The following is a 25,091-nucleotide window of genomic DNA, read 5'->3' as shown; positions in this document are numbered from 1 at the left end:
GTTTTGAGGGAAAGTGAAATGATTTTTGAAACGAAAATCAGAGGTGGGGGACTCAGATACGGGGGTGACGGCGTGGATGGGGTAACGGCGTCAGTGGCATAATTCGTAGTTATTTTCATTCTTAGGGGCAACGCTTTAAGAGAACAGTGGCATAGATCGTAATTTTTTTTATTTTCATGGGCAACGCTTTAAGAGATTTAAATAGAGGTACTGTTTTATCATCAATGAATATTTATTAACTGTGTTATCATTTATTACATCTAACTGTACCCTTTTATCATTGGCCCCAAAAAAATTATGTTTAACATTAACAGCTTCTCTGTTTTAGAGATTTCAGTGTTTAATACAACAATAAAATATACTATATCATTATTAATTATAACAAAAAAATTATATATTTCATTGTAACAATAAAATACCCAATAAAATATTCTATTGTTGTCTTAAATTTGTTGAAACACGTAAAAAATTTAATTTTAGGGAAGAAAGACTTTCCTGCAAATTTGAGAAATGAAGGCTTCTCTTTCTTCTCCTTCTTCTTCGTCCCTATTTTGGGAAATGGTATGGGAAAACTATTGGACCTAAAAAACAGCTCTATATTCCCTAAAATTGAGAAGTTTAAGAAAATTGGGAAGTTGTGGGAGATGCTCCACTCTTATCGTAAGCCAAATTTGAAGCCAAATTTAGCTTTGAAAACAAGATTATTCTCTATAATTTGTTTTTAGCTTACCAAACTCTTTCACTATAAACTAAATTCTTAGTTAAATTAATAGCATTTTGGTTTTAGAAAGACTCACCGTAAGCTAAAACCTAAGGTAAAACCATTTATTTTTCTTTTTTCATATATTTTTTTAAATCAATAATTAATCATAAAAAAAATATTATATAAATATATTCGATATGGAGCTCATATGAAAGAGATTTTATCGATGGTTATTAGTAACGAATTTTTAATTTTGATGATAATGTAAATTAAAAGGAGAAATGTAAAGTTGAATAAAATAATATTTAATTTTAGCTTACAAACTTCATAAGCCAAATTTTGTATGTTGAAAAATGTAATTTAGCTTATGGTGGGAGTAAACATAGGCTAAATTTGACTTTTTAACCTATGATGAGAGATGGTCTAATTACTAAAAAGTAGTAGTTTTATTTTGGAGTATCTTCAATACACGGTGTGTGTCTTCACATACATACATAGATGATCATGATTAGATAAAATAATATAGAAACATGGTGGTCAAACGTATGAATTGTTATGAATGGTTAAGATTGTGTCGTATAAATACATGTCGTGCATACTAGAATTTTTTGTTTTATTGACTAGCTTAAAAAGTAGCAAATGAGCTGCAAAAACAAAAGTAGTAAAAACAAAAAGATACTGAAATTTACACACCTCAAATTACAATCCACACACTTCACTCACTTTTTATCAGAAAATATCTAAAATATGCCTATCGTAAGAAAAATTTTAAATACACACCTCTAATCTCTTAATACACACCCCTATTATTTTATATTTCACATCAAATTTTATAGGTATGTTTAATTATAAAAACATCCATCAATTATTAGGGGAAAAAAAAAACTTTCTCTTCCCTAAAACCTAACTCTTCTCCACTATTGCTATGCATTAAAATAAAAGAAATAAAAACCTCTTCTCTAAAATCCATCACTTGAATTTTGACTACTGTCGTAATCACATGTAATATTTACCGATTCATTTGGGTTTTTTTTTATCAACTTTAGTTATACTATTATACTTCTACTAGTTTCTTAACTTTGAAAAAATTATGTACGTTCAATTTTTTTTCTTCAAATTCTAGCCGATTGATGTCATATTGGAGATTTGGAGTTCGAATATAATATGTTACTCTTTTGATTATAAAATGAAAAATATCAAGAAAAATTTCTAACCCAATAAAAAAAATCTAACAGAAAATAAAAGAGAATAAATAAAGAGAGTTGTGAAATAGTAAAAATATAATAATTATATTAAATAATAGATTATTATTAGTTTTAGATATTAAGGGTATTTTAGACAGTTTGAGATACGTATTTAGTATAATATTGAAATGAAAAACTAGATGAGTAGTGTATTAAGTAAGAGATGTGTATTAAGAGATTAAGAATGTGTATTTAAAATTACTCCTATCGTAAATGACTTGAAGAATTAAAACATGAATAGTTTTGACTTTTTTTTATAAAAAATAGGTCAGGTGTGTGGATTGTAATTTAAGGTAAAAAAAAACACTCCCCCTAAAAAAAAACACCGTAATTAACCATTTCAAGTTAGACAGAGCCGTCTGATTGACGGGTAACTGGATCCAGCCGCTCACATTAGATGACCGGTGGTACCATTTTAGGGTTTTAGCATAGACAGTTGTTGAGGGAGCGATCATAATTGGAAGAATGCAATGCTGAACATGGATCCCAACGAGACCGAACAGAAGCTTCTCCCTCAGGGTACCCCTCCAATTCTGCTTTTGCTTTTGCTTGTTTCGATTTCGTTTTCGTGATTTGATGTGATCCCTGGGGTAAATTTGTGATCTTCGGTACTGGGTCGTCTTCGTTTGGGGTTGTTTATTCTGGGTTTGATTTGATTTTTGTTAATGTCAAGTGGGAATTCCGTTGGGTTTTTGGTTTCCTATCATGGGTTTTCACTAAAAGTCGTCACTTTGCCAATAATCAGATGAATTTGTGTAAAAGGGAGAGGTTTGACTCAACTTTTATGATTAGGGTTTGATTTTGTATCAAGCCAATTGAGTCACTTTTGGGTCCATGAGTGATTAGAATCCTTGTTCTCTTCTTAGGTTTAGGTTTGTAGTTATATAGCTAAAAAATGAAACAGAAGTTTTGTTTTTTCAAATCCAAAATACTTGAGCTACCTACCTGATGAAATATTGTTGCATTTTGGCACAATGCATTGTTCAGTAATGATATCGGAACATGTGTGTCTTCACCAGAAATTACTCTACCCTTTAACCCCTTCCAACAGGATTTTCTTAGCACCTGATTATGCACAATGCAAAGCCTATAGTAACACCGAAACCAGTAATGTAAGAGATTGTTTTGCTTTATTGTGATAATGGATGAAACTTTGTTGAAGTTTATTAGTAGTAAGGATGTAGACGTCAGTGTTGATGGGTTTCTTTTGATTGGTTTTGTTGACTTGGAGTGCCGATGTAAGATTTTTGTGTTGACTTTTGTTAGCTTAGGAAGCTGTTAATTCAACTGAACACCATCTCTCTCTCTCTCTCTCTCTCTCTCTCTCTCTTACTGAATCAATGTTCTGGTGATTAATGGCCTCCCATGTCCTCTGATTATATTTTCCTCCCGGTTCTTTTGACTGGTTATACTGTAGCTTGCTGCTATACTTCTCTTTTTATGTTTGTTGTTTCTTTTTTGTATTTTTCTAGTTGTTTTCTCCTTGCATCACTCTACTTGCTTGGAGTCTTTAATCAAAGTATTTTCAGACCAAAAAGGAATGTAAATCTTAAATATCTTGTCCAGGAAGAGTACTGAATAATAATTTTATTTAGTACAGAATGTGCTCAAGATTGTTATAAACATGTGATTGGTAGTGTAGGTAAAATTTGTTTTCATATGATTATGTTTGAGAATTATAACTAAGAAGTTGAATACTGGAAGACATGTTCTTGAGAACAGCTAGAATTGTGGGAAACATGGAGGCAGAGACTGTGGTCTGTACCACAGACCAACTTATTGAAGAAGAGCCACAATACACACATATTCACCAGAATGAATTCTCATATAGGAGGTAACTCAACCTTCTTTCTCTTCTTTTTCTAAATTAATACTTGCTTTATGATTTGGTGTGATTTATAGCTTGGCATAAGATTCATGCTATTGCATTTGTGGAATTGGAAGAACATGGTCATGACTCATTTAATGCTCTGCTAGGCTTCTCACTTTGATATTGCGCAGAAATCTTTTGGGGTCTCTCTGTGTCAAACACAAGAAGTGTGAATGACCTGATGGTTTCCATTTTATTTTAGTTTGAGTAAATGAGGCAAGTTTCAGGTTTTGTAGAGAGAACTACCTTCGTACCATGTTTGGTGTTGGATGAGTGTGCACACAATTTCCAGCCAGCATTTTGAATTATCTTACATGGATCTGACACGCCTATGACTATTAATGGAACTGATGCACCTCAGTATACAAGTAGTTTTACTGGATGCTGCACAGCCTATTGCATTCAGTTTGCAAAATATGTGTCTTGGAAAATGAAAGGTGGCTTGAAGTTTGGATAGTGTTCTTAATTGAATTGACAATTGAGATATAGTAACTACGCCTTTAGCATAAGATTGGGGTTGATATTTTTTCTTTTCTTGAAATTGATATCCCTTGTCTTTCCATGGTTATGTTACTATTTTTATCTGTTAATCTGCTCTTTACGGTCGATTTAATGATAGTTTATTGTGATCAGATCCGGTTTTTAGACTCGTGCTTAGCTTTAGTTGCCTTCATGGTCAGTGTTGTCTATGGATTCCCTATTGGCCTTCGACAGAACAATATTACCTCCTGATGCAATATCTGTGTTCTAAAAGTATGACATAATTTTATTTCCCTTCCCAATGTTTGCAGGCACAAGAAGCAGGAGGAGGAGGATATTGTCATATGTGAATGCAAGTATGATGAAAAGGATCCTGAAAGTGCATGTGGAGAAAGGTGCTTGAATGTGTTGACCAGCACGGAGTGCACTCCTGGATATTGCCCTTGCGGTGTGTATTGTAAGAATCAGGTAACCTCTCGCTCTATCCCTCTATACACACACACACACACACATACATCCACTACCATGGTTTTTGTTTGGTATGTTGAGTCTTAAGTTCTAAAAAATGCCGTCATTCTCTAGTTATGTATACTACAAATGATAGAGTTTCATATAAGAATGTATTACTATGGACAAGATTAGTGAAAATAAGCTATGATGGAGTTGTAAAAAGATTGTTCATAAATAACTGGGACCCAGTGTTTAAGAAGAGGAGTTAGACATCCTTAGTGGTTTCAACAAATTATCCCTTGTAAACTGATACAAAAACAAATCATTGGTTTGATGGTATAAATGCCTATGTATTTATAGCTTGACCACCTTATAACTGCATGACCCCATATTATTACCAAGGACTAGAGGTTTTATTGGATGTCAGACATTTTCCATGTTTAAAGATGTTGTGCTAGGTGTGAGAAGAAAGTGCAAGATTGATTGAAATGTGAATATAAATTTTTAAAGTGCAACTGTTATGAAACAATTATTACGATTCATGATGTCTTGTTTATTTACTGTCAACAGAGATTTCAGAAACGTGAATATGCCAAGATAAAGTTGTTTAAAACAGAAGGCTGTGGTTGGGGCCTTTTAGCCAATGAGAACATAAAGGTAATTGCTTTATCTTGATCTCTTCCAATCATAAAATGACATCTAATTTCTTGGATTTCTGGTAGTCTAATATGTAGTTGATTTAATTGTATTAGAATTCTAAGTTTGGGGCAAGATAATAATTTTTTTTTCACTGCATCTTTGGAACATGAAAGTTTATAATACGTATATCGGTCTTAGTTATATTTGGCACTTTTTCCAAACGCATTGGAAATATTGAAACTTCATATATCCATGGTTCGAATACAGATAAGACTGTTCGAAGTTGTTCATTTTTGAATTATATTTTTTTATTTCCCATTAAATTATTTAACGTACTCTATCCGAAGCAGGCAGGGCAGTTTATTATCGAGTACTGTGGAGAAGTGATATCATGGAAAGAAGCAAAGAAAAGATCGCATGCTTATGAAATTGAAGGTGGTTTGGTAAACTTACGAATTACAGATGTGACATTAGTTTGAAACTGAGTTTAACATGTGTGCCTTGATGCAGGTATCAGAGATGCATTTATTATTTCTCTCAATGCCTCTGAGTCTATCGATGCCACTGTGAAGGGAAGCCTTGCCAGATTTATAAATCATTCTTGGTGAGCCACTTAAAGAAGAGTGATTAAACCTTGGAAAATTAGACATATCAATTAGAAAATCAAATGTTACTGGCACTTTCAAAAAGTCATTCTGCCGTCCGCTACACTTATTCTGTTAGTAGATATGAATAATAAAATATTATTTGGAGTGCAGAAGGGCTTTAGGGAGTCCCGTAACAACGAAGTTGTGAAAAACCTTGATTTTAATTTTATAGATTTCATAATTATGCTTGATGTTTTCAGCCAACCAAATTGTGAGACAAGAAAGTGGAATGTGCTTGGGGAAATTAGGGTTGGAATATTTGCAAAACAAGATATATTAGTTGGAACTGAGTTGGCATATGACTACAATTTTGAATGGTATGGAGGTGTTAAGGTTCGCTGCCTCTGTGGTGCACCTAGCTGTTCAGGATTTCTTGGGGCAAAATCTCGTGGTTTCCAGGTAATACATTGATTGACCATTTGAGTTATGAGTCTCCATTTTAGATAATGAAAGATGAAAGTGCCGTGCTTGTCTTACAAGGCACTATGATTGCACGTTATCTTCAGCATTATACATTGTCTGTATTGCAACGTTATAGACCCACTAGATATGTATAGATTAGATGGGCCTTTGGGTAGGATGTTGGTGAAACCGGGGGAAGTAGCGTAAAAAGTAAAGTGAGTTTTAGTTTTGATGTTTTGCAGTTCCATGGAGTTTGGAAATATCCTATTATATTTATTGTGGAATATGTCCAAAGGCCTGCTTAGAGCTTAGAGGTTTTGTCTCATGTTAGACATCCTTAATTTGTATACATGACCATAGTATAAAAAGATATATGCTATATATTAGAGATAGAATTCACCCCCTTGTATCTCTGTGGGTGCTTCAGGGAAAGGATATATTGGCCGAATATGTTCTGACATATTGGCCAATATTTCAAACCTTGGGTATGCCTAACAGCAATGCCTCCTCCTGCTATAGGCATTCACAATGTTTTCTGGCATTTCTCAAATTCTGGAGGTGCATTACACTTTCTAAATGACTCCCTAAACTACCAAATGGCTTTAGGACTGCACACTGGTCTTTGACAAAAAAACAAAAAAACACAGAAATAAACTTCTGTGGTAATATTGGTTGTTCCTATGTGGTATAACTTTGTAAATTTTTGGTTCTCTAGCGGTTTTTCTCCATGCAAAAAGTGTTTTGCTGGATATCAAGATAGTTGATTTGGGCTCTTAGTCATCGCAATTAGTAGAAGTTTGAGGTGTCTAGCCGGAGTTAATTTCTCTTTTCAGTAGAATAGCCTGAAAAAAAGCTCTCACATTTCTCAATGCGTGATTTCGTAGGTCGTCGTCCATTTGTGCACCTAGTTGAGTTTCAATATGGTCTGTATTGGGTTACAAGTTTTTGCTTTGCATAACAGGACTTGAATTTGGTTTTTCGTAACATGATAATATCGACTGAAAATGTGGGCTTCCCCTACTGTACAACTCTAATTTCATTTAGGCTATGGACTTGTAAAAGTGTGGATTAAAATAAGGGTGCTATTACATTCACCCTTAAGTTTCATTGGTGCTCCAAAAGTTCAGTATCTTTTACTGACAGTCACATGACTTGCATCCCTTTGCAAAATGACTGAAAATAACCATAAACTTCAGTAGAGTTTTCCAATTACTGAAGACACCCATAGGCTTTAGTTCTCACCATATCTTATACTCCCCCTGCCAACGATCCCAAGCAACCATACAAACCCAAATCGCATCATACCACCTACGTTGAGATTTTCTTGGTCAACGGAGCATCAAATCATCATCTATGACGACTCTAAGTATAAGGTATGTTGATTGCAACATTAATTAAGGTTTTGGTATTTTGAAAATTAGATTTATGCTTTGTTGTCCATGTAGATCTAGGCACCATATATACAGTTTGTTTAGATATGGTAGCTTGGTGTGCAGCCATATATAGACGAATAACGTCCCTTGAGCATGGACAAATGTGCCTACACAATACCTTTTGTGTGTGGCTGAAAGTGGACGCACACCAATCAAATAATGGCTGTTGAGTGTTCTCTGTTCTTTAACCGAATGCTGATCTACTAAAACTTGTTCTCTAATGCAGGGTGATACTTCTAGTCGAGGTAGTGGGGTTGGGTCGGATACTGCGATGGATTCCATGATTCAATCTAGTACTCATGAGGTAAACAGATATGTAGCTTAAATAGCTTTAATTGGCCACGTACTCATGAGGTCAACAGATATGTAGCTTAAATAGCTTTAATTGGCCACATGAGATTCCTGTTTAATTTTGACAATGTTCTTTATTTGATCTTGTTATCTTCAATGCAGGTCGATACTTCTACTCGAGGTAGTGAGGTTGACTCGGAATGTGTAATGGATTTCACAAGTGAATTTACTACTTATGAGGTAACCCTAGTTATTTTAAAGCTTTGGGTGCATTCAAATTTAAAGGTACGGTTGGATCCTTACATGCAATGTTTTCTTTTGTTCTTTAGATTTTCAAGAGTAGAGAATCCTTGATGCTGTGGGCTCGTGAGGCTGGGAAACGAAACGGGTTTGTTGTCGTGACAGTACGATCTGATTTGGGTGGTAAAAGTTTGAAACCAAGAGTTACATTAGGGTGTGAGCGTGGTGGAAAATTTAAGGTTCACAAAGAAAGATGTGATAAAGGTGGGAAGCAAAGATGTGGGACTGGCAGCAAGAAGTGTAGCTGTCCTTTCACATTAAAGGGAGAGAAGTTAACAACTGGTGATGGATGGATGCTAAATGTAGTATGTGGAGTGCATAATCATGCGTTGACCGAGACTCTTGAAGGGCACTCGTATGCAGGGAGGTTGTCTGAGGAGGAGACTTCACTCTTGATAGACTTGTCAAAGAGTCTAGTACGACCCAAAGAAATCTTGAACAAATTGAAGCAAAGGGATTCACTCAATGTTACAACTATAAGAACTATATACAATGCACGCCAGAGGCAAAGGGTTAAAGATAAAGCAGGGAAGTCTCAAATGGAACAGCTTTTATCGAAGTTAAATGAGCATAATTACCTTGAGTGGCACAGGAGTTGCCCTATCTCAGAGAGTATGCTGGACTTGTTTTGGGCACACCCTGTGAGTCTGGAATTGTTACGTGTATTTCCTACCATCTTGATGATGGATTGCACTTTTAAAACCAATAGATACCGTTATCCTCTCCTAGAGATTGTAGGTGTGACATCTACTAATATGACATTCTCAATTGCATTTGTATATTTGGATTCCGAAAAAGAAGATAATTATGTGTGGGCCTTAAATAGATTACGTGATCTGTTGGATGGGTGTGCTATGCCCAATGTTATCGTCACAGACAAGGATTTGGAATTGATGAGAGCTGTTGAGACGGTATTTCCTTCAGCTAGACATATGCTGTGTAAATGGCATATCAATAAGCATGTGTTCGCCAAATGCAGAAATTTGTTTGAGTCCAAGGATAAGTGGGATAGGTTTATCATGAAGTGGAATGTCCTTGTGACGTCACCTACGGAAGAAGACTACATACAAGAGCTAGCAGTGCTACACAGTGAATTTAGTACTTACACAGAGGTCTTGGACTATGTTACAAACACTTGGCTGAATCCTTTCAAGGACAGATTTGTGTCGGCCTGGACAGACATGATCATGCATTTTGGTAATGTGGCATCAAACAGGTAATGAACTTGGCATATTACTTATGCAGTGTTACATCATTGGTTTATTTTGAAGTCGTGTTAATCTGCTTGTACTCTTATATGTTGTAATAGGGCGGAGAGTTCACATTCTAAGCTTAAGAGGCAACTTGGTTTGAGTCAGGGGAATTTTGAGGGTTCTTTTGAGAAAATACATGCTCTTCTTGAGTTACAACACTCAGACATTAAGGCTTCTTTCGAGAAATGTTTGACAGTTGTCCGACATAGCTCCTGGCCTTCAGAATTCAAACATCTAAGAGGAGTAGTTTCTATGTTTGCATTGGACATGGTATTGTCTCAGTTCAAGCTAAGCACTTCAATTGAAATTGATGATCTTCATTGTGGTTGTGTCATACGCCGCACCCATGGTTTACCTTGTGCCCATGAAATTGCCAAATATAAGAAGGATTGTCGACCAGTTCCGCTCGAGTCTGTTGAACCCCATTGGAGGAAACTTCATATGTCACCCCCTTCTGATCTCATTAATAATACTATGGATGTTAATGAATTTCCTGAGTTGGAGTTGCTTCAACAGTACTTTTTTAAGACAAGTCCTGATAATCGGTTGACTCTGCGGAAAAGAGTGAGAGAACTTGTACCATCCCTTGCAACTCTTGTTGAACCAAAGGTTAAGTCAAGAACACGAGGTCAATTGAAGGATATAATTGATATGTCCATTCAGAAAAAAGCATCTGCAATTGAGCTAATACAATCTGCGTCAGTGGACAGTCTTTCACCTAGTGTGACTCGTGATACAATGGAAGTTTTGGAAAAATCAACACATAAGCAAACAGGGCCAATGAAAGAGAAGGTAATAAAGATATCATTCTTAAATGTAACTTGTAATATATATGTATCTTTCATATATGACAATTTATATCATTCATACAGGTTTACCGGACACTCTCAGCAAAAATTATGTCGTATATCGATTCATTTCCAGCTGGATTGGGTCCATACATAGACGAAGTCAAGGATGTATGTGATGATGGTAATTGTGGGTTTAGAGCGGTTGCTGATTTAGTAGGATTGGGTGAGAATGCATACTTGCAAGTGAGGAATGACCTACTGACTGAATTGTCTTCCTATTCTGCGCATTATGGTGAGCTATATGGCAGCGCAGAGAGGGTTCGTGAGTTGGCACAATCACTTTCATTCTTTAATGAGGGTAGAGCGCCATTCGACAGATGTATGACAATGCCTGACATGGGTCATCTCATAGCATCATGCTATAAGATTGTACTCTTCTACTTGTCAGCTACTCAATGCCTTACCTTCCTACCCCTTCGATCAACACCTGTTCCTTTGCCAATGCGTAGACATATTGCTGTTGGTCTTGTCAATGATTCCCATTACGTTGAGGTATGATGTATAATAATAGTGTGCTTTTTTACTTGTACGAACATTTATTAGATTTATATAACATATTTGTCTTGTAGGTCTTCTTAAAGCCAGGACATCCTGTACCACCCATTGAGTGTAATTGGATCAGATATCGTACACAAGCTGCACAAGGGTGGGATACTATATATACTGATTGTATTGCACACTTCCAGTCAGGTGTGAATGGAGCTGGAGAAGTTGCAAAACATGCTTAGGATGGTAAGGTTCGATCATGTCATTTATATTGCACCCGGCATTGAAGGGATCTTGTGAGGTGGATGTCGTTCCCAATCAGGGCCCAGAATTGAGTTTTAAAATGCTCAAGAACCGACCAAAAACCAAGGCATTTTCCATAGACATACCTGATGTCACCGGTCCATCGTCACAAAGCCTATCAGACTACATCAAACATATTCACACTATTTAAAAAGTTCTTGACCACTTTTTGGTTGTACTTTGGTGATGAAGCTCTTCAGAATTCTTGTGGAGAGGACCATTGAGTAGGTTGGTAAGTCGGAATGTAGATGGAGTGAGCTACACAAAACATTTTGGCATTAGGGGTGAAGCAAGAGTGTTCGACAATTAGAGATACAGCCAATTAACTTGAACTTATGATGGTTTGGAACACGGAGAAAATTGTTTCTGCAAGTGTTTAGGTCTCTACTAAGAATCGGCGTGAGTAATTGATTAACTGATCAAACTGAAGGGTGCAGTTAGAATCCTCCAAAAATATGGAGCTCAATGCATCGCTTAAATTGTCTTTTGGTGCAAATGTGAGTCACAAAACAATGTGGTTGCCTGAAGGCGTTACATGTTTGTCTTGCGTGGCAAGATCATTTTGCCTTCACCTTTGAAAATTTTGCTTAATTATTATATGGAACTTAGTATATCCCTCCAGTGCCACATGATATACGTCAGACAGTCCAATCAACTGCTGAAGAAGTATGCTGGTGGCTATTCTTTTAGATATGCACATAGAACTAACCTTATACATTTAGCGATTCTAGAACACATGGAACTAGGCTTCATCGAAACTACATTTACATCTGGGTGCACTTGTGCATTTTTGTTTGTGTCTTTCTTTTAAAGCTGTTTTAGATAGACAATGGTGTTTTTTATTACTTTCATTTCTTTTTTTTTTTTGCACTTTTTGATGCAACACCTTGTACTAGCTTTGGTTTTAGTTACAAATATAGTCCTTAGTATGGTTGGCTTACATGAAACTCAACTGAAGCTTGACTTTCACACTTTTTGGAGAAAAACATAAATGACTTGTGATATATCGACTGTGGAATCCTTTAAGATTCTTTGAAGAGTATGAAAGCAAAGGGTTGTTTTACACTAATCCTAATTCGTGATGAGTGTTGATGGTTATGTTTTCATGATATATTATTGATTTGCTGCACATATCAGCCCAAATAAGAACAATAACTACATTAAAATCTCCATCTTACAATATTTTGTTTTTCTTGATCTTGTACTTTCCGTATATTCTTGATTGATGAGCATTTATATTCTTGATTGATGATCATTTGTAAGGTAGGGCATCTCATATCTCATTGCATATAATTCTTTGCAGTCGACATTTTCAATTGATAAAATTTCTGTTGTGTATTTTCTATTTTTTTTTTCTCTCTTCAATAAACCAGTTGCTTCTGTTGGATGTGTTTGCTATTTCCTATTTGAACCCTCATATTGCAATATTTTCCCAACAGGAGGATACATACGTATGGGAAGATGACGATGAAAGGTAATGTTTGTCCATTTTGCCAAAACTTGAAAGGCTTTTTCTTTGTTTTTTTTTGGATGACGTACCAATCAGTTGCTAGTTTCCTGCTCTCTAGAGAGCTTGCATTCTTCTTAACTTTCAGCACTGAAACATGAATTGGGCATACTTCATTGAAAGGTGTGTTTTAATAAGGCAGTTTAATATGAAACAATGCTTGTAAATCACCTGATGTGACAAATGAGGTGGACATGCTTAATCATTCAGTATTTCTTGATGGGATGTTGCACTTTTTAAATAATGTAGTTTGTTTACCTAACTTTCAACAGCTGGTTGGACTGTGGTCTATGTCTTTCGTATTGGATATAATCTTTATTCATCCAAGCTTCACTCACTCGATCAATAGAGACTTTGTCATGTGCATTCTTTGTTCTTCTCTTTCTTTTTTTCCTTTTTTTGGGCTGCATATTACTTATTTTTAATTGGCTTTTGATGACAGGTATTCAGTTGAGAAAATTCCGCTCTATGATTCGGCAGAGGATGAGCCATCTATGCTCTTCAAGACTGTGAACTCAAATTCTGAATTTGATGTAAAACGGATGATGATCAATGTCAATGCTAATTCTGAACATCAGTTGATGTCCACTGCTCTTGTCGTCCAATCACTTGATTCAGATCCAATGGAGGGTGTAGTTATGGAGGTGAAAAATGAAGCGAGTGAAGAGACAAAACTTTATTCACAAAATAATCAACCGGCTTTCCTGAAAAAGAATGCAATGATATCCCGAATCCGTAGCAATACTGCGTGTCGAAACTATCACATTGAATCAGGATCAGTTTCAAACAAGAGATTGAAACAAGGTTCTAGTGGAAAGTTGAAACATTATGCACAAAAACAGGTCGATGCCAAATCTGTAGCTTTGCTTTTAGCATCAAATGAGGCACAGGAGGAAATTTTGAAACATGAGGTATTTAATGTGTTTTTCTTTTTTGCGTGTTAGTATATTGAAGTATATACGTCTCGAATATTCATTGGACAAATAAGGTTATACTGTATTGGTGTAGATTTTCCTTTATGTTATTAGCTCATCTCAGAACACACACCACTTGCATTCCAATGAGTCTCCATTATTTGTTTACATGTTTTGATTTGATAATAAATCAAATGAACAATCAAATTGATACTTTAATAGCATTAACGTATGTTCTGCAGATACATGGATGACACTCTTATGACATGTTATGGTATTTGTATGTGTAGTCATAGATTTAGATTTATTTCATTGTAAATGACATGACGAACATGACAAATATAGTTTGGGTACGTCCTGAACAAGTTGGTATCATATTCTAGATAAAAGCTTATTTTCCTCATTTTACTTTTCTTTTCAATTTCATATTAAAAACACAAACCTACACGTAAAATATTTAATGGAAATATTTTCCTTCGAGATTGACATGTTTTATATAAAAACAAATGCCTTTTCTTTTTCTGTATCTGTGTTTTGTTGTTCCCTTCTAATAATGGTTGATGCTTCAGAAACATTAATATTACATGTAAGGAACTTTGTCATCTCCAATATATGAATGTAGCTTAGGTGGTTTCTCTTTCCTGGTTTTTGTGATTGTGAACTTCTTTTTGCCCTTGTTTAGGAAGTTTGTGGTTTTCTGATTGCTTTTCTTCTGCTAGGTTTTTTGTTTTCTCCATTCCTAAAAGTTTGTGGGTTGTTTTAATACAAGCATCTCTTTTCCTACAAAATAGAAGTGTGTAGTATAATTTTATTGTCTTAGTTGTGAAACATTAAGGCACATGGATTCATTGTTGTGTTCACATTGAAAATTTTCTTCACAGGAGATGAGAAGTGATGCTGCCACACATCTTGAATCTTTATATAATGAGATACGACCTGCCATTGAAGAACATGAAAGGGACAGCCAAGACAGTGTAGCGACCAGTGTAGCTGAGAAGTGGATAGAAGCCTGCTGCTTGAAACTTAAGATGGAATTCGACCTGTATTCCTCTATTGTTAAACAAGTGGCTTGTACCACTCGTAAGGCAAGCAGCGAGTCCAAATATGCAGATAGCAACATAGAGAATGAAATCAAGTTACTCCCGAATTGAGGTGCCTGACAAATTTACGCTTTGGATTACTCGTCTTTGACTTGCGGACAGGACTTGCTTTCGGCTTGAAGCAGATGTAACCCATAAATCTTATGCTTCATGAGGTGGTCCATTTCCCCATGATGTACAACATTGTCAAAGCATGTATATAACTGTGACAAAGGGAAAGCTCTTCGCATGGAGGCTTATTCACTGCCCTTGATATTATTGCAATGAATTCCAACTTCTTGTATTTACTAGGCATCATCATAATAGGTTCATCCAGAAATACCGGATGATACATTAGTTAATCTGATGTGGGTAGCTTGAACATGCTAGTGAGAGGCATCCTCAAGAAAGCCATATGAGAGAGGCTTGAATCCACTAGCAATTAGCAATTACGTTAGAATCTACCGATGGCAACCATGTATCCAAAAGATCAAGGTTTCTCAAGAGAAGTTCTAAAATCTATCAAGAACGTCAAGAAACCTCAGTTTATTAATAAGAATGATTATTTCTAATACAAGGCATGATAGAGCTTATATAGGAATCCGTACCTAACACAATCACAATAATAATCTAACAATGAATCATAGGAAAGGTTTGGGGTTAACTTTATTTAGTCCATGTTTTCTTAATTTTAAAAATTTACCCCCTAAAGCTTTAAATTTTATAAATCATGTCTAATTGTTAAAATTCGGTCTAATTTGGACGTTAATTTTGACTTTATAGCTCATTTTAACATCTAAAAATACAAAATTTAGAGAATGAGAACTTAATGGGGTAAATTTTTAAAATTAAGAGTATGAGAATTAAAATGATGTTCGGCCAAACCTCGGTAAACTAAAAAATAAAAAATAAAAAATAAAAAAAATAAATAAAAAATAAAAATTAGAGACCGTAAGGTTAGCATTTTTTCATGATTGTTTTGAAACAGCGTCGAACAAAGTGAGGAGACGAACGACGAAGAAAGAGAGAGAGAGAGCGCCCGCCAAGTGTGGTCTGAGATCTGAAACCCTAGCACGATCTCCGGTACGTCTTCGTTCTGTTCCTCTCCCTCTTCCTCTTCCTTTGCTGCTAGCTTGGATTTTTCAATCGTCTCAAAACCAAATTCAATTTTTCCACCGGTAATCACTATCGGAATTGGATTCGTTGAGGTTTCATCGCATTGTTTGCTTGTTTTCAATTCGTTCATGCCTGCGTTTTCACACGTTGAACAGTTTCTGATAGCTTCGATTGTAGTTTAGTTTTTTAGGTTTTAGCTGATTTAGATTTTGACTTAGGGATTATGCAGCTCGGTTATTCTTCGTTATCGACCAATTTGAATGCTGTTTATTATTTTTGATTGGATACTATTGATTATAAGGTGATGATGATGATGCCTGCTAGGAGAATTTAGGATTTTGGTTGTTCAGGTTGTGAGTTGTGAAAGGGGAGGCCGAGAAGGTCATAGTCATGGGAATTATTCGTTATTGGGTTCATCAAGGGCGTAACTGTGTATGATGTGTGTTTGTGAATTATATTACAGGAAAAGGTATCTGAATTCCGAGCGATACCGTCTTCGGGGAGCTTTGTCTGGTTTTGCTTGAGAGATATGGATTCCGGTCGCTACGGTCTTCAGCAAGGATGGGATAATAACAGCGTAATTGTGGTTTCCTCCTTAATAAAATCACCTATATGGGATGATAAATTCAAGAATTTATTAGGGTCCAATCTGACTGTACCATTTTTTTTGGGAGAAAAATGAGAGAGCTGTGGGGCAATAAGGATATGGACTCACTGGATTTGCCTATCATCATTGATCTCTTGCTGACATAACCTTATTCTCTTGAATCCACAGGCTCCGGAGGGTTATGGTGCAGTTCACGAGCCAAACTTTCGGTGAGTGCAATTGACTTTTGCGTTTTCATTTTCACTGAGGCGATTTAGAGCTCATAATAAGAAATAGATCTGGAATTTGTTTGTTATGCTGATTAAAAAAATTCTAAATAGTAGTGACACTCTTTGAAGCTTGTTTTAATATTGTGATGTATTTTAATATATGGAGTGTTTGTTACATTTTGTCCTTTCCTCTTGTTCTATTGTAAACTTTTTTTCCCCCTAATGGCAGGGTTGGTGGTTCATATGATGAGAGGAGGTTTATAGACGAAAGATACTCAAGGGACAATGTTTATCCAAGAAACACATTCCACCGTGATGCCCTGGATAGGGATAACTACCCACCACCACCTCATGCTGTTGGTGTTGGTATATGGCCACATTCAAGAAGGAGAAGTTATGAAGATGAATTTCCAGTTGATAGGGAACCTAGGAGACATGATAAACAGTTCATGGATTCATATCATGAGATGGATAACCTCCGTGATCACGAGATCGATACATTTCAGGAATTTGATAAATTACGAGATGGCTATCACAGTGTTGACACCTATCGTGATCCTGGGTTTGAGAGGACTTCAAGGATTGGGGGACGTGATCGTGATGATTATGCATATGATGATTTCGACTATAGGTCCGGTATTACCCATAAGACCCGGGGGGACAGTCGTGAGAGAGATTATGACTATGGTCCACATAGTTATGATTCTGATTATGACAGAAGTAGTAGGAGAGAGGGCAGCTGGAGGCGTCGTGAATCTCGTGACCGTGAGCGTGACAAGAAGTGCGTAAGTAGGGAAAGAGAAACAAGTCCATATAGAAGGCATGAGCGTTCTAGATCTCGGTCCCGATCTCGTGGGCATGATGATCGTCCCAGATCAAGATCACCTAGAAGTCGAAGCCATGGCCGAAGTCATCGAGAGGACAGCTATGATGATGGACGGTATGAGAGGACCGATAAACGAAGAGACAGGGATGAGAGACGCCAGAGAGAACATCATTCTGTGGTATGTTTTGATGTCTGCATTGAACCTATCTCCCTCTGGTGTTTTTCATTTTTCTTATTTTGACAACTTCTTAAGTATGATATTGTTTTTTGCAGGCCCCATCTGCAACTATTGTTGTGAAGGGTCTTTCACAGAAGACTACTGAGGAAGATCTATACCAGATCCTTGTAATGTGTCATTTGATGTTTTGGCTATGAAATGTACAGTTCAACTTCTATCTATTTTCTTGATAACACTGCAAGTTGAATTATCTATCAGGCTGAATGGGGACCTCTTCGTCATGTCCGTGTGATCAAAGAACGTAATTCCGGCATTTCCCGTGGATTTGCATTTATTGATTTCCCTTCCGTGGTATCTATCTCTCTTTATCTGGACATGCTTTATAATTTCTTTGAACTAAAAATTGACAATGGACATTGTGTTTCTTGAACAGGGAGCAGCACGAATTATGATGGACAAACTTGGGGACAATGGGCATGTCGTGGATGGGAGGAAACTTTTTTTTGAGTACAGGTATCATTCTTGACTGTACTTCATATGTTAGTCTACATTGAATTTTGGTATTCATAAAGGTAGTATTTCCCTTGTAGATATATTGAGGAATTATTATGGATTAGGTTGTCAAATCCTGATGTTAGTTGTTTTACAACTATCACCAACAACTGGTCATATATATTCTCTCTACCATGTTATGTGTATGTGTATATGTATATACATATATCTACTGTTTTGCTGCTATTGGACTTATTTCTGTCTCAACTGTTTTGTTGCAGCAGCAAGCCGACTGGGGGTGCAGGTGGATCTTTTGGCCAGGACAATGCTGGGAAATCTGGCCATGCGAACCATAAAAGCATCACAGTGCCATCTGATTGGATGTGTATTAGCTGTGGATATGTTAATTTTGCACGACGGACATCCTGCTTTCAGGTTTTTATATATATTCTTGTGATTTATGCTGATCAAGTCCCTACCCGATGCTTCTTATGGGACTGCTCAGATGTCAATCGGTTATGTTATAATTATGACACCGGTTTTTAATTTATATATTGTTCTCTCTTCAATTGCAGTGTAATGAGGCACGAACTGAGGATGCTCCCGCAGCAGATATATCTTTATCCAATCAAATGACAGGAAAGAAAGGATCAGAGGCTGGTTGGTTTACCTACTTGCTTTCAGCTGGCATAGTTGTGTATATTTGTTTTGCACTCCACTAATTATGAATGCAATCAGGTCCTACTCATGTTTTGGTTGTTCGTGGACTGGATGAAAATGCTGATGAGGAAATGCTTCGCTATGAGTTTTCTAAACATGCTCCTATCAAGGTACGAATGCTGAACAAATGTGTGTATTACATATATTTACTTGTCAAACTTACATTCTGGAGAAGTTAAATCAAGGAATATTTTATTTTCCTGTGAAGCATGCGCATGGAATGTATATTGATGGGTATTATCTTGCAGGATCTTCGTCTTGTCAGAGACAAATTCACTCATGTTTCACGGGGATTTGCGTTTGTGCATTTCCATTCGGTATGTCCAACTTTTAGTATGCTGATCAACTCTGTAGGTTCAGTATTGATATTTTGTATGTACAGTCTCGAATCTCTGTTAACCCTAAGGGACCTGTTCCTCTGTCCAGTTGAATTCTTATATGGGAAGAGATGAAGATTTTCTCTGAGTTCTTTTCAATGATTATGTCGTTTAAGCTACAACCCTATATTTTTCAGGTGGAAGATGCTACAAAAGCTCTTGAAGCAACAAATGGAACACCACTTGAAAGGAATGGGCAGATTTTAAGAGTAGCATATGCAAAAAGCATTCTTGGTCCAGGATCAGGCATGTCGGGAACTTCACAGTCAAGCAGCTTGGCAGCTGCTGCAATTGAGGCAGCAACATTTGCTCAACAGGTTAGTTTATACAATTTACTGGGCTGTCGTGTTTGCCACTTCTTGGCTTATTTCATTTTATTTATAAAGTTATTTGATCACGAGGCAGCGTAGCTGTTATAGAATAATGGACCAGCTAATATATGTTTAGCCTGACATCTAAGGGAGTTAACAATGTTTTTTTTTTCATCACATGTATTGTAGATACATATATTACGTCTGCTTAAATTTCCAGAATATAAGATGAGAGTAATTATATCAGTAATTCAATATATAGTACATTTTTTTAATTATTGTGCTTTTAGTGAGAAGTGTTATGGCTAAAGTTCAGTGGAAACTTGCAATTGGCCTTCTTTTGGTTAAGTTGGATGATGACTAAAGAGACATGCTACAAATTTCGAAGATAATAAGGAAGAGGAGGTAGTTTAGGGGCTTCCGTTTCTGCTAAAGTTTAGATAATTTTCCTTCGTATTCTTGCTGATTGGGTTTTCATTTCGGAAAAAAAAATGTTTGTAGCTTAGATATTTTTTATTTAGATTTGTGGTAGGAAGTCAACTGAACTTGTAGACTATCTAGAGGCTATTTCAGCTCTGTTGCATTTGTAGACATTGATGTACGTTTCATTTATACTTTTTGAATAGTCACCCTTTCTTATAAATAATATCTATGTAGAGTACTTGTTGAACTATCGATTGATAATTATTATTAGAAAACATGAAGACGACACTATAACTTTATTCTGATGTTGAGCACTATGCTGAAGCAAAATAACACACTGCTTCAGAAAGTAGTGTGGCAGTCAAATTGATATTTTGACTCCAAATGAGGCTCTAACTCTAAATTTGTTACACTTTGATAACTTATTGACGGGCTAAGTCTTTGAAAGTGCAGGCTTCAGTTTAGGTGCACTTAGTATAATTTGTTTTTCCTTAACAAAGAAAATAATATTTAGGGAGCACTCTCATGTGAGTGAAGTAATCGAGTAAGCCTGAGAGGTATTGTATTTGTGCAAATAGATTGTTCCTCCAAGGCTATTAGTCAACCAAGTAATGTACAGTTTAATAGGATTGCTTACCGGTTACATTTGTTGAGCACGTCACTTTGCTGTCTTGTTTTTTCTGTTGTATAATTCACTTTATACTGAATTGAAGTTGTATCCTCTTCCTTCTAGTATGATGCTGTTGGATGGGCACCAAAGGAATATAATCCAGATGACAAACAATCCACGGGAGGGAAGGAGCAAAGTGGTGGGGACTTGAAACTACAAAATGATGGTTTGGCGCCACAATCTGGTTTTGTATGGGATGAGGCATCCGGTTACTACTACGACGCCTCTTCCGGGTTCTACTATGACGGAAATACAGGTTAATTTGTTTAAGTTCTTTGAAATCCACTTGCTCCATTACGTGTCAATCAACTGTTTGAAAATCAAACTGTGTTTTTTGTATTCTGTTTATGTGCAAAGGCTGTTTAAGGTACAAAAACATTGTTGAACTAAATTTTGTTTTTTTAATTGTTCTTTTTAATCTTCTATTTTATTTATGCAAAACATTTTGGAGGATTCACTATGGGTTTTATTCATGGAATGTTCCTTTCTGTTGAAGATTCTTATGGATATTTTTGAGGAAGTCGAGTGAAAATGTTTCTGTTACTCTGTTTTCCTGTCAAGTATGCTGTTCCTAGTGGCCTTGAAGCTTCGTTATGTTTGATCCAGGGTATATTGAGGGTCCTTTAAAGGCAGTGGAGAATTAGATGATAAGCTGCAGCTTCTTGCCTATAGTATAATTAGAAAGATTTCTGTTTGACAACCAAAAGAACTTGGAGCCCCAACATTTATCTAACACTTATAATTTTCTTGGTTTAAGTGTTGTGAATTTGTATGTTGAGATTAATCTACATTCTCATTTATTATTTATTAATTATTCTGCACGGTGTCCAATTTCCTACCCCAATTCTGATCCAATCCAAGTTTGCTGTCAGAGTTTCAGTTTTCTTTCCCTCATCCAAGTCTCTTTATCTCTCTTAGTTAGCTCAAACAGTTTTTATTTTATTTTTTATCCATGGTTTATTAAATCTTGGGAATTTTTTTAATGTAGGTCTTTATTATGACGGTAACAACGGGATTTGGTATTCTTATGATCACCAAACTCTGCAATACATCCCTTGCACTGATCAGAATGGCATCAAAGAATCTGCTAATCAATCTCAGCTTTCGAAGGCTTCAGATGGTTCAAGTGTAAAAAAAGTAGTCATCTCTGCACCGGCTACAACCTCAGCTGCATCGCTACCCGATGCAGTCCAGGCTGCTGCAACAGCAGCAATAGCTGCAGAGAAAAAAGAAAAGGAAAAGTCCAAAGAGATCAAGTTGGCTTCAAAGAGCAGTATTTTGGCTAACAAGAAGAAAATGAGTAATGTATTGACCATGTGGAAACAGAGGAGTCATGAAGGGCAAGTAACTCGTGTAGCTCTGGATGATAACCAGCAAAGTGCACCAGCCATAGATAGACCTGTTTCTTCTGTTCCATCTACAAAGACAAAGTCTAAAATTGATGTGCCAACCAAAAATGAGAATACTATGTTGACTTCAGGGGTTACTGCCACTGTTACTACTGCAGATACTCTCAGTTTAGAGTCTTCAGTCATGCCAAGGCCTGTGAGCAACAGTATAGGGGGGACACTAAGGGGAGTGATAAGGGGATCTGGAAGAACTGTGGTTAAATCAGATACATCCCTTTCAGCATCTGGCGGAGTTTCCACACCTTCAACTTCTGCTGCATTCATAGCAGGTTCTTCTGCACCAACAGATGCAGATATCTCTCCAGCTTTGACACCCTTCAGAACTGATGCATCTGCATTAGGTTCTTATACACCACCTGTGGGTGCTGGGAGTGGCAGGAGACGATTTTCCGAAATGCCAGCTTCTGCTCATAAAGAACCTCAAACTGGATACAGGGATCGTGCTGCTGAAAGGAGGAGCTTGTATGGCTCGTCATCTTCTTTTGGAGATGATTTGCCTGAACATGGTTTTGGGGAGTCAAGTAAGCTATTTTAAGATTGTATTTTATGGTTCCCTGTTTTTTGTGCGTTTCTTGTTATAAATATTTTAAAGGACTTTTAAGAATTCTCTATGCTTCTTATTTTTTGATGTGAAGGTCGAGACTTGGCATTGAGGAAGGGTTCTTTTGATTCAATGCCTTTCCCCCCTGGTGTTGGTGGAGGACGTGCTACTGGAGATGCTGCCATTGACAGTTACGAGGTAATTACAGCCGATAAAGCTATTGATGAGAGCAATGTGGGCAACAAGATGCTTCGCAGCATGGGCTGGCACGAAGGCTTGGTATGAACTCCTTTTGCTTTCTTAAAACATGACTAAGAACCTCTAAACTCGAACTTAACGAAGATTTCCCAAATCTCTAAATTGCTGTAGATTGATGAATGTAGAATTCTATCTTTTGTTTAAATGTTTTGAAGAATGAATTGTTGTTGAGTCCAGTTGAATGATTTAAACTGCGGTCTAATTTCTTTTACTGGCCAAAGAGTGAATCCGGTTATATTAATACATATATTATATATTAAGTAGAGGAATGATGATCAATTTCACGGATCTACCAACCTAGACCTAGATGATGTGTCTTTATTTTCTCCAACAGGAAAAATGGCATAAATTAGCACTACTTTTCTTGTTATACAATTTCACAGGTTTTTTTTGGTTGTCTGAATACGACCTCACTAGTTGATGCATATGTAGCAGGTTTGTAACTCATATTTTCTCTTGCTTTCTTATTGTTCTGATTACAGGGTTTAGGGAGAGATGGGAGTGGAATGGTAGAACCGGTGCAGGCTCAGAGTGTGGAAAGGAGAGCCGGACTTGGGAGTCAACAGAAGAAGTTAGATCCTGCCCTCGAGGCTCAGGCTGGAGATAGTTATAAAACTCTCATTCACAAGAAGGCACTGGCTAGGTTCCGGGAGATGTCTTAGGTAAGAAGGTTAAAGAGAAGAGTTGATCTTATTCTAATCAGGGAAGATGATTGGACTCTGGGATGGGAGTGGATTTGATTCTTGCCCATGCTTCACCTTCACATTAGAGGTCTAGTGGGTGCTGTCCTCTCTTGTAAAAAAAAAAACAGCAGTTGTTAAACTTCCCAATTTTTAACAGAAGTCTTTAGAATCAACCTTCAAAATCTATCGGAGTAATGGGAAAATTAACGTGTTTCTCCATGACTAAATAGAGTAGGACCGGGACTGTGAGAACAGCGCTCATTGATCACAGGTTTCTAACCCACCAACAACTTGTGCCCATTGACATTGATCACAGGGTTCAGTCTCTTCTTCTTGCAACTTGCTAGGGCTCTTGTGTTTTGGTGCGGTGTCAATCATCACTCGACAGACCTTCCCAATAATGTTGGCATCCACGAAATGGAGCCTTTCAGATCGAGACTTGGGGACTCTGGCTGCATCTCAACTGCGTCCAAGAATGTGGAAGCTCTCATGTAGCTTGACATGCTTTGCTGATCACCCATTTCTTGTGACATTGAAGTTTGCAAAGCAGTTTAGGGAGGACTCTCGTTTACTATTAGAAGTCCTTTGTATCAGAAGCAAGATAATGGTATCTTCTCAAAGAAAGAAGCAAGATAATGGTCTAGTAAGGACTGGGAAGTAAGGGAGTTAACAAGATAATGCTGCATCCCATACATTCGCTACCCTCCTTTCCACTTTTGAGCTGGAACATTTGGGATCCGCTCCCTTACTTTTGCCATGTCCTTGCCCCATAATCTTGTCAACATTTGCTGTAAAGATTAAGGAGTGTTCTCTTCGAATGTGAGTTAGAGTAAAACATATTACCCGACCGACGGAAAAGAACATTTGTGTCGACTGAACTAGAAAAATGTTTGGTCTTATATTTGTGGAGCTGACGGAATTAGTGTTTTTTCATGTGGAATATGTAGAATGTAGTTAAAAGTAATTCATGCATCTTGACACTAGTATTATTAGTGTTTGTAAAATGGGACAAATGAATATACCTTCACGCACCATCATGGCCATGGGGGACACAGAAGCAGTGAAATATATAGGTAATCGAGAAGCCAAAATGTTAGATATATACAGTAACTCCTTTGAAGCTGTTGTATATAGAGATTGCCAAATGGCCAGAGAACAGAATTGATCGATGTGCAAAACAGATTGGCCAAAGGGAAGGCGGCGGGAGGATCAGCTAGCTAGCATGCACAAGTTATGAACAGTAAGCTTGTAATTAGGGGTGTATCCTCAGTCATGTATTTTCCTTATTATGGTAGAGAACTAGAGATAGCTGTCACATATTTCCTCGTTATGATGAAGATGGTTTCCTAGTTAGTTTGATACTTCAGTAAATCTTTGGTTGCAAATATGAATTGGAACTTTGAAAGTATATCTTGGTGT

The 25,091-nt window shown here is 36.7% G+C and overlaps 2 protein-coding genes across 2 annotated transcripts; both read left to right on the top strand.

The window, feature by feature from the left end:
- The first annotated feature begins 2,420 nt into the window (after positions 1 to 2,420).
- On the top strand, positions 2,421 to 15,134 carry LOC101301904 (histone-lysine N-methyltransferase ASHH1-like). Its single transcript, XM_004306423.1, has 10 exons — positions 2,421 to 2,466; positions 3,652 to 3,781; positions 4,609 to 4,765; positions 5,318 to 5,404; positions 5,737 to 5,821; positions 5,897 to 5,990; positions 6,234 to 6,432; positions 12,792 to 12,826; positions 13,302 to 13,770; positions 14,655 to 15,134. Exons 1-10 carry the CDS (start codon positions 2,427 to 2,429, stop codon positions 14,922 to 14,924), a joined length of 1,566 nt encoding a protein of 521 aa, XP_004306471.1. The 5' UTR covers positions 2,421 to 2,426; the 3' UTR covers positions 14,925 to 15,134.
- Positions 15,135 to 15,850: 716 nt separating this feature from the next.
- Positions 15,851 to 24,775, top strand: LOC101301612. The gene is made up of 16 exons (XM_004306422.1): positions 15,851 to 15,935; positions 16,432 to 16,545; positions 16,744 to 16,784; positions 17,014 to 17,788; positions 17,884 to 17,955; positions 18,047 to 18,139; positions 18,222 to 18,301; positions 18,562 to 18,715; positions 18,856 to 18,940; positions 19,019 to 19,110; positions 19,249 to 19,317; positions 19,515 to 19,694; positions 20,845 to 21,037; positions 21,770 to 22,711; positions 22,826 to 23,010; positions 23,472 to 24,775. The coding sequence occupies exons 2-16, from the start codon at positions 16,498 to 16,500 to the stop codon at positions 23,649 to 23,651; spliced, it is 3,189 nt and encodes a 1,062-aa protein (XP_004306470.1). The 5' UTR covers positions 15,851 to 15,935; positions 16,432 to 16,497; the 3' UTR covers positions 23,652 to 24,775.
- The last annotated feature ends 316 nt before the right edge of the window (positions 24,776 to 25,091 follow it).

Source organism: Fragaria vesca, linkage group LG7, assembly GCF_000184155.1.
Source record: "Fragaria vesca subsp. vesca linkage group LG7, FraVesHawaii_1.0, whole genome shotgun sequence".
Lineage (NCBI taxonomy): Eukaryota > Viridiplantae > Streptophyta > Magnoliopsida > Rosales > Rosaceae > Fragaria > Fragaria vesca.
Note: the sequence above shows the minus strand (reverse complement) of the source record. Positions and strands in the feature narration are given on the sequence as shown.

What these genes read in the sequence shown, in the direction of transcription:
- LOC101301612 (XM_004306422.1), top strand. Translation starts at nt 16,498, where the DNA reads ATGGATTCCGGTCGCTACGGTCTTCAGCAAGGATGGGATAATAACAGC. An exon ending in AAGGATGGGATAATAACAGC is followed by an intron (nt 16,546 to 16,743) that starts GTAATTGTGGTT and finishes TTGAATCCACAG; the next exon opens with GCTCCGGAGGGTTATGGTGC. An exon ending in ACATGGTTTTGGGGAGTCAA is followed by an intron (nt 22,712 to 22,825) that starts GTAAGCTATTTT and finishes TTTGATGTGAAG; the next exon opens with GTCGAGACTTGGCATTGAGG.
- LOC101301904 (XM_004306423.1), top strand. Translation starts at nt 2,427, where the DNA reads ATGGATCCCAACGAGACCGAACAGAAGCTTCTCCCTCAGG. An exon ending in AATGAATTCTCATATAGGAG is followed by an intron (nt 3,782 to 4,608) that starts GTAACTCAACCT and finishes CAATGTTTGCAG; the next exon opens with GCACAAGAAGCAGGAGGAGG. An exon ending in TAGCCAATGAGAACATAAAG is followed by an intron (nt 5,405 to 5,736) that starts GTAATTGCTTTA and finishes TATCCGAAGCAG; the next exon opens with GCAGGGCAGTTTATTATCGA.